Source organism: Ascaphus truei, chromosome 1, assembly GCF_040206685.1.
Source record: "Ascaphus truei isolate aAscTru1 chromosome 1, aAscTru1.hap1, whole genome shotgun sequence".
In the NCBI taxonomy this organism is placed as follows: Eukaryota; Metazoa; Chordata; class Amphibia; order Anura; family Ascaphidae; genus Ascaphus; species Ascaphus truei.
The window spans coordinates 506,431,576-506,451,807 of NC_134483.1; the positions used below are offsets into that span (position 1 = coordinate 506,431,576).

Here is a 20,232-nt window from a genome sequence, read left to right on the forward strand (position 1 = left end):
CCTGAGGGTTACATTTGAGTGACTATAGACAACTGTGGTTAGAGACGGAAGAGGCTGCGGCATTACAGGTAGGTTGGATCTTTCCAGAAGACATGCCATATTAGGTAATTATCTGTATGGAGGTGTGGGCAGTTCCTTATCAGATTACATCAGTTTGGCTGTAGGACCTTATCTGGTAATAGAATTAGTGATAGCAAGAGCTTATTAAGGGATACTATCTGAATAAATATCTAGCAGAGGGTACAGTATCTAGGGGAAGAATAGGAGAACAGGATTAAACCTGGGGGAGTATAGATGGATTAATTACATCAAAAAGATGTAAGAGGGATAACACCAAGATAAATGAGAGAAGCTTCAACATCATGATACTAAGATCAAATACAAGGATTCCACTCAGAAACAGAAAAGTATTCAACAATCTCTGAGGATATTACAACTTATTGGAACATCACCACCATTTTGTACTGTTTTTGTATGTGAGTATTTATCTTCAAAATAAACGTTTCTTTTTATGTGATGAGACCAGAATGCTGAGAACTGTGGTGTTGGGTTAATCGAAGAAAGAGAAATAAGGACATTTTACAGAAATGTATAAATGAGGGCATCTCTACTGATTTGACACACACCTCTATTATTCACTTTACCCAGTCAGAACACACACACCAAAAGCGTTGTTAATCTGCTACATTATAAGACCACAATGCAAACTAAACGCCATACTTAAATTGATTTAATTTCAAGAAGGAAATAAGAAGTGAGCTTAAAGAAGAGCTAAAAAATATCATACATGTTATTCTTACAATGGGGCCTATGCAGAGAGCAGCGCTATTTCGAAATTCGCCATTTTTTGGAGAAAATCGCGCAGAAAGCAGCAGAAAATGGCGAGTTCCGAAAAACGCGCCAATTTTTCTTTTCTGTTTGTAAAACTCGCCTCGCGGCTGGCGAGAACCTCAATCTCGCCAGTTTTAAATATATCCTAATGCAGAGAGGCGCGAACGGCATCTAGCGGCTGTTCGTGCCAATAAAATGGCGCGATTGTCTCCTTTTTGCCTCGCCAGAAAAAATTGGCAAGAAGCTGCCGCTCGCGGCCATTGCAATGGGAAAAAAAAGCCACACGCATCCATGTTAAACATAGCAGAATTCGCACTTTTCTGCATATGGAGAATAAAACTCCAAAAAAGCTACTTTTTAATAAATTCGCCAATTTTAAAATTCGCTGCTCTCTGCATAGGCCCCAATATCTGCAAAAGACCTGAGGGGCAGTAATATTGAGAACCAGGCTTTTAGGAATCGGCAATATAGAGGTGCAGTACAACATCTAGAATTGTATCCTGGGTCTCGAATGAGCTGCAGCGATCATAAGATTAATTTACAATATATCACATAAGGATCAATTCACAGAAAGCTCAGCCTATTGGAGGAAAGGAAAAGCCTGTCTCACAGCTTGTTTGCAAATATACTGATGCAGCCAAAATATTGTGTGTATCAAGCACAAGAATAGCAAAAAAAAAAAAAATCAATGACACACTCTACAAGTGTCAAATGACATTACCACGAAGATGCTACAATTGTCTGTGATAAACTTAGGCATGCTGGCACATATCCTGTCTTCTTGGGCTACTGAACTAGTTAGACTGATAATGCAGAATTACAGAATTATATTATATATAGATTTTTTGTTACGTTCAAGTTCCTACGGTATATCCAGTTAATCTATTCTTTTGATGGATAGCATCTCAATTTAAATTTAGTGATCACAAAAACCATAAAGATGTTGATTCATATTTATTAAGCAGTCTTCTGCCATAATATCCCTCCTGGTGCTGAAAGACAGCACATTCAAGTCTATAGCCCCAAATGTCCCTACCAGTGCCAATTGTGTCCCATGACAGACGAGTGATAAGTAAATATGGACATAATCTCAGTGCCCTAATTTAATTCACATCACATTTAAATCCCTTTACATGATGGGCCATATTTGCTAAGCAGTCTTCTTCTGCCAAAAGGCACCTTCCATTGCTGAAAGAGAGCCTATGCAAGTCAATAGGCTCTAAGGTGTCTTTCAGCACCGGAAAGGGATTTATGGCAAAAGACTGCTTAGTAGATATGGGCTTAATTCCTGTGTATTTGAATACAAATTTAATTAACATAAAACAACCTTTTAGTATATTTAATGGGTCGGAAGGTGTTACAGAGTGCTTAATAAATATGCCCCTTCATGCTTTTTGGACGACAGTGGTGTTTTAGCATTAAAGTCAGTAGTGTATTAATTTACATTTCGTGTACCATCCTAACTCAGAGAAGAAACACATTATCGTGAAGGAATGGAATGTGAATGTCCTTGTTAATCCTTTGCAGGAGAAAGGAGGTGGTCTGTCTCAAATAGGTTAGAAAGTCTTGAAAGGGAATTTATAGAGGAACGTGTTACCTCCCACATAATAACAGGCTTTAGCTGACAAAATTGTTTTATATTTTTTCACAAATTATACCTATAGAATTACACCCTATTTATATTGTATTCATAAATAATAATGTAATCATTGTCATTATTTTTTAAATCTAATCCAATTGTACATACTGGCTGTGATTCAATAAAGGTGGCTAAATCTGCGATAATAATAATAATAATAATATTTGGCATTAGCAAACAAATAATGAGCAATATTTTTCCTGATTTTACTCTTTTTTCTCAAATAATATATAATATATATTAACAATAATGGAGGAGACCCACGGAAGACACTCTCACCGTTTCTTTCATTACCCTTACGAACTACCCTATACACGATGAGGGTTCCTTAGGCTGCGCTTATAGTGCCTTACGACGGCGATGCGACGTTGCTCAAAAACAAATCAATTGACTCCTTATAGTAACCACAACGGCGACGGAGCGGCAAAACATTTGGTAGCCATGTCAATTTGATTTTTTATATACTGTCGCCACATGTGACTGTCTCTAAACCAATCAGAGACCGCGGCCCGCCCCCTTTGGTGACGTCGCTGGTGACAGTCGCTTCAAATTGAATTACAACTTTCGCTGGTTGCGACGGCAACGGGTGACGTCATTGGTCGCGTCGCCAGCACTATAAGCGCGGCCTCATGATGTACAGGATATGTCATGCTATTTTTGCTTATTTTCTAGGGGAGTTAGGAGTTGTGAACATGATCAGAATGGAAGTGAGGCTCCACCCCTCCCTGACTCCCCCCCACTTCTTTTAACATTATCAGGGGCCAGCCCGTGAACATGTCATCGCTACCCCTGGTGATCACGTGGTTTGTCTTTGGGAAATATCCATAGTCTCCTCATTGATTCTTGTCTTGTTTATACACATTCATGCCAATGGAAGGGTTTTAAAATGAGTAATAAGGAGCATAATATGATTCTCAAGCTTGGTGGTTCATTATTATATATATACACAATGTTTCCTAGCATTCAGAAGCATTGTGTACCCATTACATTCTCATTGTTACCCAAGGGAACAATATAAAATGGGAAAAGATTGGGATGGACTGTTTTTTTAAATGTGTTCACAGAGCTACTCAGTGACCTAAAGGTGAATTTACACAGCACTGGCCAAAGCCAACAGTGTATAAAAGGTTGACTGATTTGTTATGAGTCTTAGCAGCTGGGTCCTGTTTTGGAGTAACTGGGTATTGTACTGTAGGTCCCAGTACATACACCAAGTTTCCAGGGTTACTATCAAGCAGGGAGTTGCTGGAATTTCTCTGTCCTGTCTGCTGCCCTGTATTCTATGCCAGCGGGACACAACTATTGGCTGCTGTTTCCAACTCTTATTAGGAAGGTGGCTCAATATATAACAGAAGCAATGACACATGCCATAAGAAAACCATGCAAATCAAAGACTCAAGTGCAAACAACTATCAAGATGTTACATATGCCATACACTTATCTGTGTATAACTTTAGTGCTTAATATTTAATATGGTGATATGTATTATAAATTACCACTATGATTTGTATTAAAAGGAGAACTCCCTGCCAGTGACCTTTCTTTTATTCTCATAGTGGTTTATTTACATATATTTATATTTTCTTATTAAGAGGTCCCTAAAAATGATTTGTAATTATATATACCCCAACACAATACTGCTTTAAATCTGCAGACCAAGCAATATTCTACATGTGTGTTTTTTATTAAATAAATCAGTTCTGTACTATGAGAAACTAATTGTGGCATTTTTTTAAACAACTCTGAATTACATTTTGAATGTATTATAATGTAACAAGCATTTTTTGTTTCTATAGCAACCATTTATAAAGTCACATCCCCTTCTTCTGAAAAATGCTCTGACCCACCCCTTTTTGAGTCATGCTCTCTCTCTAGCAGTGCACCAATTGTATCTAGTGACTGCCTGGTCACATGCACTTCCCTACAGAACTTTGTATCTTTGGTCCTCTTCTGCTGCACTGACAGCCATTTAGTGAAACCCCGAGCCGAATCTTTGCTGATCGATCACAGGAGAACGGATCGACCGGCAATTTAGCTTATTACTTATCATTGTGTGGATTCTATTGATGCACATATTAAAAGGAAAAATAAATAAAAAAAATTAAAACGGCAGCTTGAACTGCTGCTTTAAGTGCACAGCAATAGGTTGTAAGAATGGGAGAGTCTATGAAGTAAATAAGGTTCCATTAAGCTCTACAATGGCAGACAAGACTAAAGCATTATTGTCCGCACTGAGAAGCAAACTGTCCTCCAATTGATCTAGAAAAGACTTCAAGAATAATTTTGTTTCTTTAAATATTGTGAACATCTCTTCTGAAACCTCAGAACAAGGTCTGACTGGGAGAAATACATCAGGGTAATCTCAATACCTCTCAAGTTTTTTTTACAAGCCTACAGGTGGTGGACTCTAACTCTTTAGTATGTATTTACTTTCTAAGTCAATTCTTGAGCACAATTAACCCTTTTGCTGCTAGTGCCCCCTCCTCCCGCCCCCCCACAACTTTGGCAATGAAAGGGTTAATCAATGATCCTCTTTTAGAAATTCATTTTGTTCTGCATCAATTTTGCATATTCATCAATGTCACTTGGACGGCTGCTTTAAAGTGGTAAAGTGATTTATTTTATTCTTATAAGAGAAAGGTCTCCCAAGGAGAATGAAATGTCTATCTACAGTTATGTAACACCTCTTCCCCCGGCCAACAGAAGAGGGGCTACACCCAGGTGCCCTAATGTCTCTATAATGGTGCAGGTGATGCTCAACTGTTGGTTTACCTTAATTCTCAGGGGCTGATGGTCTAAATGGTGAGCACAAATTAAAAGGCCACCAGGAACTTTTCTGTAACTTTATTTGAACAGTCCAATAGCAGGGATAAACAGGAGCGGTTTTCATACAGAGGGCAGCTTCTTGTTGCAGATTATATATACTGTGGTGTGATAAAGAAAGTACACCTTCTTTGAATTCTATGGTTTTACATATCAGGACATAATAACAATCATCTGTTCCTTAGCAGGTCTTAAAATTAGGTAAATACAACCTCAGATGAACAACAACACATGACATATTACACCGTGTCATGATTTATTTAACAAAAATAAAGCCAAAATGGAGAAGCCATGTGTGAAAAACTAAGTACACCTTATGATTCAATAGCTTGTAGAACCACCTTTAGCAGCAATAACTTGAAGTAATCGTTTTTTGTATGACTTTATCAGTTTCTCACATCGTTGTGGAGGAATTTTGGCCCACTCTTCTTCACAACGTTGCTTCAGTTCATTGAGGTTTGTGGGCATTTGTTTATACACAGCTCTCTTAAGGTCCAGTAACAGCATTTCAATCGGGTTGAGGTCTGGACTTTGACTGGGCCATTGCAACACCTTGATTCTTTTCTTTTTCAGCCATTCTGTTGTAGATTTGCTGGTGTGCTTGGGACCATTGTCCTGTTGCATGACCCAATTTCGGCCAAGCTTTAGCTGTCGGACAGATGGCCTCACATTTGACTCTAGAATACTTTGGTATACAAAGGAGTTCATGGTCGACTCAATGACTGCAAGGTTCCCAGGTCCTGTGGCTGCAAAAACAAGCCAAAATCATCACCCCTCCACCACCGTGCTTGACAGTTGGTATGAGGTGTTTGTGCTGATATGCTGTGTTTGGTTTCCGACAAACGTGGCGCTGTGCATTATGGCCAAACGTCTTTACTTTGGTCTCGTCTGTCCAAAGGACAGTGTTCCAGAAGTCTTGTGGTTTGTTCAGATGCAACTTTGCAAACTAAGCCGTGCTACCATGTTCTTTTTAGAGAGAAGAGGCTTTCTCCTGGCAACCCTTCCAAACAAACCATACTTGTTCAGTGTTTTTCTAATTGTACTGTCATGAACTTTAACATTTAACATGAGGCCTGTAGAGTCTGAGATGTAACTCTTGGTTTTTTTTGCAATTTCTCTGAGCATTGCACGGTCTGACCTTGGGGGGAATTTGCTGGGACGTCCACTCCGGGGAAGATTGGCAATTGTCTTGAATGTTTTCCACTTTTGAATAATCTTTCTCACTGTAGAATGATGGACTTTAAATTGTTTAGAAATGGCCTTATAACCCTTCCCAGATTGATGGGCAGCAACAATTGCTTCTCTAAGATCATTGCTGATGTCTTTACTCCTTGGCATTGTTTTAACACACACCTGAATGCTCCAGACCAGCAAACTGCTAAAACTTTGGCTTTTATAGAGGTGGTCACACTTGCTGATCAACTAATCAAGTGCATTTGATTAGCAGCACCTGTCTGCTACTTAGCATCTTAATTCCTATGGAAGCAGTAAGGGTGTACTTAGTTTTTCACACATAGCTTCTCCATTTTAGCTTTATTTTTGTTAAATAAATCATGACACGGTGTAATATGTCATGTGTTGTTGTTCATCTGAGGTTGTATTTACCTAATTTTAAGACCTGCTAAGGAACATATGATTGTTATTATGTCCTGATATGTAAAACCATAGAATTCAAAGAGGGTGTACTTTCTTTTTCACACAACTGTACTGTATATGAACAGGTATTCCTCAACCATGAGAGATACTGTATGAGATGGGGCAATCTATTTCTCAAGCATTCCACCCTATTACTAGGAACAGAACTAAGGGACCTACCTTAAGTAATTCCCCAGCAACTTCTCCAAGGCTCCTTGAAGATAACCTGTAATCAGGAACGCACTATTCTACTGTGACAGGTGACCGGTTCAAGAATATATGTATAGGGCCCGACACTGGGATACTTTCCCTAAGTAGAAAACAAGAAATAAAGTGCTTACCCTTAATTAAATAAATTAATCTTACTGATGGGATTCCCCTCACTCAGGGTCCACTAAGATCTGATCTGGAATCTTCCATTCCCATCTTATATATCGCATTGTGACATCACTATTGACTACTATGGGAAGGGTTACATTTCTACAATGTATCTTTACTTAGAGCCCTCACTAAGCACCATCTAGAAGGTGGAGGGGTGGCTATGTTTACCCAGCAACTACACATAATGTGATGGAAGGCTGTTACACTGAAGCTAACTACTCTAGGAACCATTAACCCAATAAAATAACATAGCATTCCCACAGGGGTGCCACAGTTATAAGAATGCCACAAAGCGAGAGCCTGTGAGTGCTTTGTACTGTATACAACAGCTGTTTATATAAACTCCACTAGTGCACCCAGGTCAGTTTGCCAATTCACATGAGTACCACTGCAATCACACACACACACAGCACACACACAACACACACACACACACACACACACATAACAATGGAGACAATGATAAAGCTTTGGCAACCATGTAATAATACTTTTAATACACAGTAATTAATTTATGACAGTGAATGGAGCTACTGGGGAATAATTTGATATGTTTCACACAGCAGGTTCTACATAAATCACGGAAATGATTAGGTGCAACACTGTGCCAGTTTTTACTGCAGTTATTAATAGCCTAGCAGATGTGCCTGATCTTGTAACCTAAAATTCTCTCTGTTACACGCGATATGTTTAGAACTTTCATGGAAAAATTAAAAGAAAAATGTTCTTGAGAAGGTCCTGGAGTCTTAGAATAGGCAAAACAATGACATACAGGCATACCCCACATTAACATACGCAATGGGACCGGAGCATGTATGCAAAGCGAAAATGTACTTAAAGTGAAGCACTGCCTTTTCCCCACTTATTGATGCATGTACTGTACTGCAATCGTCATATAAGTGCATAACTGATGTAAATAACACATTTGTAACAGGCTCTATAGTCTCCCCGCTTGCGCACAGCTACGGTACAGGTAGGGAGCCGGTATTGCTGTTCAGGACGTGCTGACAGGCGCATGCGTGAGCTGCCGTTTGCCTATTGGGCGACATGTACTTACTCGCGAGTGTACTTAAAGTGAGTGTCCTTAAAGCGGGGTATGCCTGTATACTCTAAACAATAACAATGACCGTTATTACCAAATATTAGTCAAAGTAAACATCTGCTTTCCAAATGTCCTGACATGCTGCTATATAGTTTAGTGTGTGTGTGTGTACAGTATACAGTATATACACCGAAAAACACTTGTTCCGAAGCAATTTAGCAATGTAATCCACTTCCTGAGAGAGATTAAATTCCCCAAAAGTAAAATTTTTACTTTATTTTGCATATTGCGTAAAAATGAACCTGTTTCTTTTTTCCTTGGCTATGTGTAATTACTGTAGAATGTGATCAAATAGTTATTTTTAGTCATTGTTAATCTCTTTAAACTAATTACGCTGTCATCATTAGCCGAATAAAACATCAAAGGGGCAAGACTCAGACTCCCTGGTTACAGTATTATCGCAGAAGAGAAAAGGGAAAGATGGTAAAAACACTCCAACGCATTTGGTGACTACAAAGGCTTTGAAAGCTTACAATGATCTAAAAATACTTACTTTACTTGTCCGTCAATCACCTACATGTAAGCTGTTAAACTGCCATTTCCATTAGTTCCCTTCGGGCCTTTTAGCAGCACAAATCCTTACCAGATCATACCCTCCGGTCGAACTAAGGCTAAGGTCCCGCAGGACACCTGCAGCACGCGCGGCAGGTGTCCTGGCGGCGCGTGCACAGCGCTAGACTGTAATCTGTATGCAGAGTTCACAGGTGCGGGGGGCGTGGCCAAAAAGGGTCGGTGGGCGTGGCCATGATGGGGGTGGGGCCACGACGCCGGCTCAGCCAAATTTCTGATCATTTAAAAGCAAAGCAGAAATTCCTTGTGCAGAGCGAGTTAACACCAGCTGAAACTTGGGATAAATAATGTACAGAAAGTGGAGGAATATGACCACAAGACACAAATTGATATAGTTCAATATGACATGGAATGTAACGTGCTATCTTATTCCATACAGCAGAGAAAATCGAAGCACCATACCTTGGTGCATTGATGCATATTCTCAATAACTATAACTATTACAACCAAAATGGCCAGCGTGGAAGCTTCATACATGGACCTTTTAATATTCTACAATGCTTGTTAAATGTCTCTGCTCAATGTTCTTTGATTGGCTCTATGGCGCACCACGTGACGCGTCGCCGCACGGGAACACAATCCTGTTGTATCCCCTATCGGCTGACGCGTCACAGTATGCAGTGAGCCAGGAAGCGAGTATGCACCGGGGACTGCTAGGGAGAATGTAATGGGCTGGTGTGAGGCGCGCACGTGGCTGCGCGCCGCCGACTGCAGCGGGGACCTAGCCTGAGTCTAACAGTGAATAAGAAAGGCTGAGCTTAGCTTGTTGTGCAAGCTAAGGGGTGCGCAAACGTTTGGCCCTGCGACACCCTGCCAGCTCAGCCCCAGTGCTCGCACCCCCCTACCTGGTATCCGAAGTCAAATGGTGCCTCATTGGTGCCACGGGGTCATGTGACCATGACGCTGTGTTGCCATGGCGACGTGTCACCCGAAGCCGTTGGAGAGAAGGTGAGTTCAGAGGCCTCGCGTGCTCCCCGGCATTTAATTTAAATGCTTTGGGGACCTTTGTAACTGCTGCACCCCCCCAAAAAAATGACCCCGCCCCTCAGTTTGCATACCCCTGATGTAATGGACCCCTTGGGGTATCCTTCTTAAAGCAGCAGTACACGCTGCCGTTTTTTTTATATTTTATTTTTTTCCCTTTAATATGTGCATCAATACAATCCACACTATGATAAGTAATTAACTAAGTTGCCGATTAATTCGGCTCGAGGGTTCACTAAATGACTGCAGAGAAGTATTGACTCAGTATCTGTGACTTTGTAAATGGTTGCTATAGAAACAAAAAAAGGCTCGTTACATTATAATACATTAAAAATGTAATTCAGAGTTGTCTTTTAAAAAATTAGTACAGTATACTCATCGTACAGAACTGATTTATTAAAAAAACACACATGTAGGATATTGCTTGGTCTGCAGCTTTAAAGTGTATCACTCCCTTTGAATGTATGAATGTGCATGAATGTATTACCCTGGCAACTGTCCTAACCCCTTCTCACACTACCCCCTCCCCCCCCCCCACTTATTATGTTCTGTACCCCCTATATACAAAATGAATAAATTACATGTTAAAAAAAAAATCTATGCATTTACTAACAAGTATAATATAAAAATACACTTACATTTACTTAGACATAACTATTATTATTATTATTAATTGTGAGTAACGTACTTCCATTTTAGTGGCATAGATCAGTTAGTCAAATAATGCAATAATGAATAATTGATTCCCAGTTGGAGATATGAACATTATTAATTGAAGCTGTTGACATCACAAAAGGAAAGATGCTTTGTGTAACCTGTATATCTGTGTTTATATTTGTGGTTATATATTGCTCTTTCGCTAGTATTTATTTTGCTATAGAGTATGTATTTATAGGGTTTATTCATTCAACATCTGTTGCATATCTTACCTTTCTATGTTTTCATTTTTTATGTAGAGTATTCTATGTTAAGTAAGCTTTATTATGTTGCTATTTGTATATCTTGGTATAGAACGGGTTAATTAGGAACCCATTCTGATTTCCATTCTGCAGGTTGCTAGGCAACCTTAGACTATTAAAGGTGGTTACATTGTTTGACTGATAACCCATGATGAAGTCGCCATTTTGAGTGAGGAAATGCATTGGGCTATACTGACATTGACGTCATCACGCTGATCGAGTGAGATGGAGGCCCGCCTCACCCGTAGTTCATATCATATACCAAAATTTTCCGATTCCGGTTCCAACTTTGACATACAGTATGAGAGAGGCGTTTTTCAAGTGCCAGTTTGGCGGACTAATTTTGCCAGTTGGCGTATTTTCTCTGGGCCTGGATTATGCTGGCTGGTGACTATCACAAAATGTCTCCAATGCTTTTAAACCTTTTACCCTTGTAAGTGCACATTTGGTTCTCCTTTTATTTGCGATGAACTTGTTATACTTTTATACGGTATACTTTCTTCTATTTTTTTCTAGATATATTTAAATATTGATAAACAGGGAAACATTTAAGACTGTAAGCTCTCACGAGCAGGGCCCTCATTAACTCTTTGTATCTGTGTGTGCATGGTTGTCCTCACTTGTTACTGTTCATGTAATATACACAAATGACATCATGACGTTGCGTTACCATGGCAACGCCACGCCATTGCGACATCTCTTTGGTGACGAATTACTCCGCGATTCGGAAGGAGAAGGAGGGCGACCGCCACATGTAAGTGCCTAGAGGCAGCGGATCTTGAAATCCACTGCTAACAGTATACAGGCATACCCCGCATTAACGTACGCAATGGGACCGGAGCATGTATGTAAAGCGAAAATGTACTTAAAGTGAAGCACTACCCTTTTCCCACTTATCGATTCATGTACTGCACTGCAAACGTCATATACGTGCATAACTGATGTAAATAATGCATTTGTAACAGGCTCTATAGTCTCCTCGCTTGCGCACAGCTTCGGTACAGGTAGGGAGCCGGTATTGCTGTTCAGGACGTGCTGACAGGCGCATGCATGAGCTGGCGTTTGCCTATTGGGCGATATGTACTTACTCGCGAGTGTACTTAAAGTGAGTGTCCTTAAACCGGGGTATGCCTGTAAAGCAGTCTTCCAATACAAGGCATCTGCCAGCACTGGAAGACACCACACAGTCCATTTAAGTCAAGTAGATTATTAGATTGCTTAATAAATAATGTGGCAAGGTGCCTTCTACCATGAAAATGTGTCATGTGTAAAAGCAACGCTTAGTAAATATGGACTATGATCCTTTGTGCCCCTTTTTAATCAATATATACATTTTTATTATTATACGTCCCCAATTCTTATACAATGAAAATTACTTTGACAATGTTTTTCTTGATAAACAGAACGGGTCATTCATTATATCAGTTTAATTAGAAATTCCTACCTTTACAGACGAAGCATTTGATATGGAAATATTTATTCTGCACCCGCAAAACCTCTCCTTTACAAGCACTTCCACAATTGTTGCAGAGGATGGCATTTCCTGCTGGCTTCTCTAGATGGCTGTGTACAGCCTGGTGCTGTGATACTGAGGAGGTGAGAAGAGTGAGTTAGCTTTTTAATCATACACTGAGCACATTCTAACAGAGCAGCTCCAGATATAATGTAAAATTTGTTTAAAAGGAGTTAAGGCCACACACAGTCACATTCAGAGGAAAAATATTTACACATACTGTATACTACACTATATAATGGTATTGAGTCATAGTCTCCCGTTTCCTCATTGTTCCTTTGCCCTATGGAAAAAAAAGAAGAGACTTGCACACTAATGTCAAGTGTATCTGATGTTGAGTGTTTTTCACCATCCTTTGATTTGAAACCTGTAGTCTATATCATCCCCTTTGACATTTAATATGAGAGCTCTTCCTAACAGTAGCAGACATTGTTAAATCAATAAATGTATGATCCGTAGAGAAAAAAAGGTGACAAAAAACTTGCATTGTACAGAATATAATAAAGAACAAGAATACAACAGTACAACTGTTCTGTTTCCTGTTCCAGCACTTCCAGGTTTCACCCCTGTTGCCCTGGCAACCTCCCCCTTTTTCTCTCTCTGTCTTGGGCCGCTCCTCCTCCCCTTGTCACTTGGTTCAGTCCTACACCCTATTTCCTGTCTTTTCAGAGCTTGCTTCACAGTTCTTCCACTGCTTACATGTAAGAAGCTTTGTTATTACCTATACCTATTTCTATAACATGTTCCATCCCCTAGTGTTGTATTTCCCAAGTACTTTTTTCCCCTTTTATTGCTGTTTTGTTCCCCCAATAAAACATTTCAGATACTAGAAGCCTCACTTTGTGTGGAATAGGGATTGAGTTGAGCTGTCTGCCTCTACTCACTTGCCACAGTGTGCATGAGTTAGAACAACAACAGTACTAGTAATACAATAATACAATAAACTCAAAAACACTCAATAGACTACAAGATGTCTGACTAGCTCCCCATGTATAATTGTTTTCAATATGATGTTGTATGCAAACTGCAGATGTTAATATCATGGTTCATGCAAATAAAGAGAAAAAAATGTGGGCATATTTACTAAACGGTGCTTTGCCTTAAGACATTTTCCAACACTCGTTAATTTCACCTTTTTTTCACTTTTCTGGAACTGGAATACACCTTGCAGCCCAATCACTTGTCTTATTCAATAGCACTGCTTACTAACGCTGATCCTCGGGTGTATATAGGTTTTGTTCCATGTATTTCTCCCTCTCTATCTATCTCTTCTCAATGACTTTTAACACATGTGATGTTAGGGTAGACACCCTGTTTGCATATCACTAGCATTAGTGGCTGTACCTTAGCCTATTTAAAGGAGCAAAGGTGGGTTAACTTTAGGATGTTCCCACTATGGATAATTTAGGTTAGCATTACACTAAATAGCCTAATAGACCTTCGTATATCTGGACCATGAATGGGCCATTAGATGTTTTCTGGCCCCCAGGATGTGTCTCATGACATAGCACCAGTCAGAAAATATCAACCTACAAAATCTTTGCTCTCCTCTATCATGAGCAAACACTGTATCCCATAGGAGGGATCAAACAAGCCGCCAGAGAAAACTGCACTCACTACTTGTAATATTTTAGACATATATGGCCCAGAAATAGAGGCTTTGTTTAGCCATTGATGTACTGTACATTTCTCCTATGCCATCTCATATAGAGCTGTGGATACCGGGACACTGAAAGCATTAGATCTTTGTCTGCAGTGTCTCATTTGGGATGTCTTGTACCTAAACACTGAGACTGGAAATGCAACATTAAATTATATATTAAATCCCTCAAGTTGATCTAGGTGAAACTTAGTATAGTGGGATCACTGCTATTCGAAGGAGGTACGAATTACATTGATGTTGGCAGACTGTGAGATTGTGGGTATCAGTCTTACATCAATGAATGTGAATGAAGGGGATACACCATTTGGATATATGCATGCTTACCCATTAATCTACATATATATGTACCAGATCCCTTTGATTACTATTTTAGTAACATACAACAATATATCATTCAGATACAGTAGCAACCCTCTCACCATAGTTTTAAATAATAGTTGTATACACTGTACATATACATACTTATGTGTATCTTCGTTTGATGTAAGATTGTATTCTTGTGTGCTTTTTCTTTTTTATCTATGTGATTAAGACAACAATAGTTTATTAATTTTTATTGACCCTCTGATGGGTGGTTGTCTTTAGGAGATATCTGTATTGCCTCAACAATATATGTCTGTACAGAGTACAGTTTTCTCCGGGGGCTTGTTTGATCCCTCCTCTGGGATATTGTGTTTGCTCTCCATTTTCATTTTGTAGGGAAATTGTCTTAATCTATTAATACAGGTTGAGCGGGAGGTCATCTTTTGGTTTTCAATAACTCTTCTCAATCATGCATCTTGTACAGACAAACTTAAATAAAGGAATTAAACGATTCAATTATGAATAGTTTTGAATCATGAAAGCTTTAATATATCATCTCCTTAGAATCCACTCCAGATTGGTATAGTAGTGGATTAAAAGTGCAATACTACCCAAAACAATATTTGAGCTGAACACATACAGTGAAACATTAAAAAGTAGCCATATAGGCGATGCACACAGGCAAAGACAGGAGGATTGCGTTTGGAAAATGAAACATAGGTTTTTATTCAGTAACTCTAAATACAGCTCTTTCTCAAGTAAAAAGGCAATATTTACACAAACATAACGTGGGAACATATGTCAGACCCAGAGTCCCTATGCAGTCCAGGAACAGCCACGTCTTGGACTGCATGCTGCTCTCCTTTTAAACCTTTACTACCCAAATGGGTTTGTTAATCCTCCTGCTTCCTTCAGGCAGGGATTAACTACTTGCTGGGCAACACCCAACAGTCCTAGCTGTTGGTAACAGACTTGCCCCTGTTACAAGCCAGTTACAAGAACTATTTTGTCCCCCAAAAATGACAATATCTACTGTTTAATAAACAATTTTAAGGGCTGCCACCGTATCAGGGAGTTTGGATAGTTGCTGTCATCCCTCCAAGAATCCACTGCATGTCTCATGCTCACTGTTAAGTGGCTGTCTCTCCTAAGTGAAGTTAGAGACATACGGTTAAATCTGATTCTTCATCAGATTTTGTCTGATGTTACATAGTTACATAGTAGATGGGGTTGAAAAAAGACGTATGTCCATCAAGTTCAACCTATGCTAAATTTAGACAACAGATACATATACTATATTTGTATTTACAGTATTTTGATCCAGAAGAAGGCAAACCCCAAGGATATGTTATCCAATGCTGTCTCATAAGGGAAAAAATAAATTAATTCCTGACTCCAAATAATGTGAGTCAGATTTCTCCTTGGATCAACGTCCATCCTGTTTACTTATTTGGTATATCCCTGTATACTTTTTCTTTCTAAAAAGATGTCCAACCTTCTTTTGAATATATCTTATGTATCTGCCATCACAGTCTCCATGGGTAATGAATTCCACAGTTCTGTAATTGCCCTTACTGTAAAGCATCCTTTCCTCTGGTGAAAGCTCCTTTCCTCCAACCTTAAGGGATAACCTCGAGTCCTTTGTTCTGCCCTTGGGATGAATCGTTCTTTTGAATGTTCCTTGTACTGTCCCCGAATATATTTGTATATAGTCATCATATATAGGTATAGGTATAGAGGGGATACCCTCATAGACGCCTCTTTTCTAATGTAAACAAACCTAAATTAGCTAGCCTCTCCCCATATTTTACCCATTACTATATGTGTTGGGGGAGGGGGGTTGTTGGGGGTAGCGGTGGTGGGTAGTTGCTAGTAGGGTGTCCATTGATTGCCAATGTGGCTGTCTATGTCCCGTTAAGGGCATAAGTAACGACAGTGACAATCAATGGATAAAGTGGCTACAGTATTTTTTTTAGATTATTGTATTTTGTAAATTATTTAATTTTATTGCACTGTATTGTATATTTGAATGGGCAAACGTGCTATTTGTCATATTTGGCTAATAGCACTTTTGCCCATTCCTGTGTGGTGGTGGTGGTGGTGGTGGTAGAGGGGGTGGGTGAAGGGGGTAGTTGCCTAGGGGTGGGTGGTTAGGCCTCGCAGGAGGGGTTAACCTCTTCATTACCTTAGTGGTAGTAACTGCTAAGGTAATGAAGGGGTTAACTCATCCCGCAACTCTCTCAGTAGGCCTAACCACCCACCCTGGGGCAACTACAAGCTTCGACCACTTCCTCTACCACCAACAAACCGGTTAAAGCTATTTAACCCTTTCGTTACCTTAGCGGTTAGCCACTAAGGTAATGAAGCTGCGCTAGAATTTAATTTTTATTAACTATGATTAAAGCACAGGGTCTCCAGAGCTGAAATGAATGCGGATGAGCTCCAGAGACCCCCGGATTCAATCCTATTTAATGAAAATAAAATAAACAGTCATATGCAAATCGCAATTCCGATCTCACCAGCCTTTAGGTTATGATAAAAATGCGAGTGTTTAACCCGCGATTTCTATCTCGGAGCTTTGTGAATAGCAGTTGCTGGCAAAAAATGCGAATGTGGGCATTTTTTGAGCCACAACACAGCTGAAGACTAATAACACTCCTTAGAAAGCCGCTTTCAAGTGATTTTTCCATGTTAACGAAGCTTTGTAAATAGCTACACATGCAAAATCACTTGAAAAGTGCACTTAACCAGCATTATGTCACTTATCGAAGTTTAGTGAATAGGCCCCTAATAATCTAAATGCCTGCCTCTTCCTTTCCATTTCCTCCCCTATCTGTTATTTAGCCACGTTGGTTTAGACATGCTTCTTTTATATTATCCATGGGTACATACAGTATACACTGATGAGTGTGCTTTTCTAACAATGTTTTAAAGACTGTCCATTTATCTTCCACATTTTTCCCTGCAAAAACATCATCCCAATTTATTCCTTGTAGATTATTTCTCAGTTTATTAAAATCTGCCTTTCTAAAGTTTAAAGTCTTTGTTGAATCCATATACTATGGTTTGTGATCATTTATTGCAAATGAGACCATGTTATGATCAAGTGTTCCTGGACTTGAAAATGTGTTATTACTTCTACATTATTTAATATTACATAATCCAGCATTGCCCCTCTCCTGGTTGGTTCCTCAATATTTTTGGTCATGTAGCACCACCCAAAAACCTGGTTCCTTTAGTTGTAATGCTAATCTCATTGCTCCAGTCAATGTCCAGTCATATTGTTCTATCCCAAGCATCGAGGAACTTCCTCCTCCTTATCATGGCATTACATTTTTTAAGAAATACTGGTGAAATGTCAGTGCTTTTTATGATATCAAAAATTGTTCATTTTCTTTTAATCTAATTTACTTCACTTCCTCCCTAATACATGTACTGTATTGTTACAATTCTACTAAATTGGGTAAAAAAAATCAAGAAAATATACTGCACCAATATAAAGAATAAGTAGACATTGTACTGCTGCGGCCGAGTTTATTCGAGCATTTGCCCGTTCTCGGCCGCAGCAGTAACCTGGCGCCCGCCGGAGGGTGCCGGGCGCGCGCCGAAGCCTCGGAGGAGAGGCCCGCCGATCGGGGCTTCCCCCTCTCCTTACCGGGTCCCCCGGAACGTCCCGCCGCCGTCGTGACATCCACACGACACCAGGGCTCCCTCGGGGAGCCCTGGGCACGCGTACAGGCGGCACAGGCACCCGATGATGCGTGACCGCGCATCACGCTGAGGGAGTGCGGCTCGCAAGCCGGGACATTTCCCGGCTTGCGGAATGAGCCGCACTCGGATAAAGTGTGCCGCCTGTGTACATTCTAAAAAATACAGTATATCTAAATACCAAAGTGAAAAGTAACTAGGGGAAATACATTTCATAAACAGGAAGTCAGAAAATATAACTCAATTATTGGTTTATCTGGGATTGATATAAAAGAGAGGAATTTTAACACGAATCATCATTCTCAGTTGCAGCGCAGTCCATTTGAGACAATCAACCCTTAGTAACCAAATTAGAAATATTTAATTAATTCCTCTTTTAAAGGGACAGATGCCGTTTTCTGCTTACTTTTAATGTTTTAGATTGCAAACCAAATTAGCTCATTTAATCTCAGCATAAGTGAGATGAGCAATTTAGAATTGAATGCACAGAAAGCAATATGATATATTGTTTTAAAGGAGCAGTCGAGGTGGACAGTTTTTTAAATGTATTTATAAATAGGATTGAAGCAGGGGATCTCTGGAGCTGAACTGCGTTCAGTGCTCTATATTCCAATAATACAATAAATATGTAACAATCATAAATGTGTGACAATCAAAATATCAAACATTTCAAAGTAACAATCATAATTCTATATCAATCTATATTCACTATAGTTCATTTGAGCTCTGGGTACCCCCTGCTTCCAGAGATACTTACCTCTGTAGGGGGTGCTGGTAGTAGCTCCAGCTGGGCAGTGTGGGAATATGGAAATGCCATCTTAAATGTCCCACAGCCAATAGGAAGCTGTGACATCATCCCTTGCAGCTTCCTATTGGCCCATGTTTTCAGGACCTTTAAACAGCACCAGGATAATGGCACCCAAATACAGAGGTAAGTATCTCGGGAAACAGATGGTACCTGGAGCTGAAATCCACGTCGTTCAGCTCTGGAGACCCCCTGCTTCAATCCTATATATATATATATTTTAAACGGAATAAACGCAGCTTGGACTGCTGCTTTAAAACACTACAGTAGTTTGCAAAGTTATATCGTTGAGACCTTAAATCTGAAATGATAGGCTGTGTCTATATAGTAATACAAAATTATGGTTTTTTTTCCCCCACATCACCAGAAATTATGATTTGCAATAAATAGCAGTAATAAAAATATTAAGCGGGTTTATTTCTCAAAGTATATTATCTGCAAAATTAGAGTGAGAGAGGGCTTTAGATACAAAAGGGGGTAGAGAGAAGACATCATTGAGCAGAACGCAAGAGTCGGGATGGTGTATAGCAAGAAATTAGGGCTGAGATGTAAGGAGGAGCAGAAGAGTGTAAAGCTTTAAAAGAGAGGGGGAGAATTGAGTGTGAGATGCGGGATTTGAATGAAAGCCAGGAGATGAATTTCAGCAGGGGAGACGCTGAGACAGATTTAGGAAAGAGTAGAGTGACTCTGGCAGCAGCGTTTAGGATAGATTGTACGGGAGACAGGTGAGAGGCCGGAAGGCTGCACAGCAAGAGGTTACAGTAATTGAGACGGGAGAGAATGAGGGCCTGAGTCAGATTTTAGCAGTCGAGCCACAGAGGAAAGGGCGTATCTTTGTAATATTGCAGAGGAAAAAACTACAGATTTTTGATACCTTTTGAATGTGGGGGGAGAATGTGAGAGAGGAGTCGAGTGTGCTTGGCAGTGTGCTTGGGCTACTGGGTGTATGATAGTGCCAACAGTAATGTGGAAGGAGGTAGTAGGGCCAGGTTAGGGAGAAAATATGAGGAGCTCTGTTTTTCACATGTTACGTTTAAGTCAGCGGAGGGCCATCCAGGATGATATAGCAGAGAGACATTCAGAACCTTTAGTCTGTACAGCAGGTGTAAGGTCAGGGGTAGAAAAGTAAATGTGTGTGTCATGGACACAGGGAAACATTATGATCCACACGGTGCTATTTCATAAGACAAATTCTAGCGCCTTCAAGTGAGTGGGCTTTAAGGTGACTTCCGGAACTGGACGTGTCTTATGAAACAGAACTGCTTAGTCAATAGAGCCCTAAACCTTTAATGGGTACAAGGTAATCACATTCTGAA

The 20,232-nt window shown here is 39.9% G+C and overlaps 1 protein-coding gene across 9 annotated transcripts in view; it reads right to left on the reverse strand.

Annotated features, from left to right (window-relative positions):
- Positions 1–20,232, reverse strand: part of ABLIM2 (actin binding LIM protein family member 2) — a 248,534-nt gene that overhangs the window by 144,121 nt on the left and 84,181 nt on the right. For all 9 annotated transcript variants that reach the window (XM_075569883.1, XM_075569890.1, XM_075569935.1 and 6 more), the window contains exon 2: positions 12,369–12,512. In XM_075569883.1, coding sequence (XP_075425998.1) covers positions 12,369–12,512 — 144 coding nt within the window. The remainder of the gene's footprint in view (positions 1–12,368; positions 12,513–20,232) is intronic.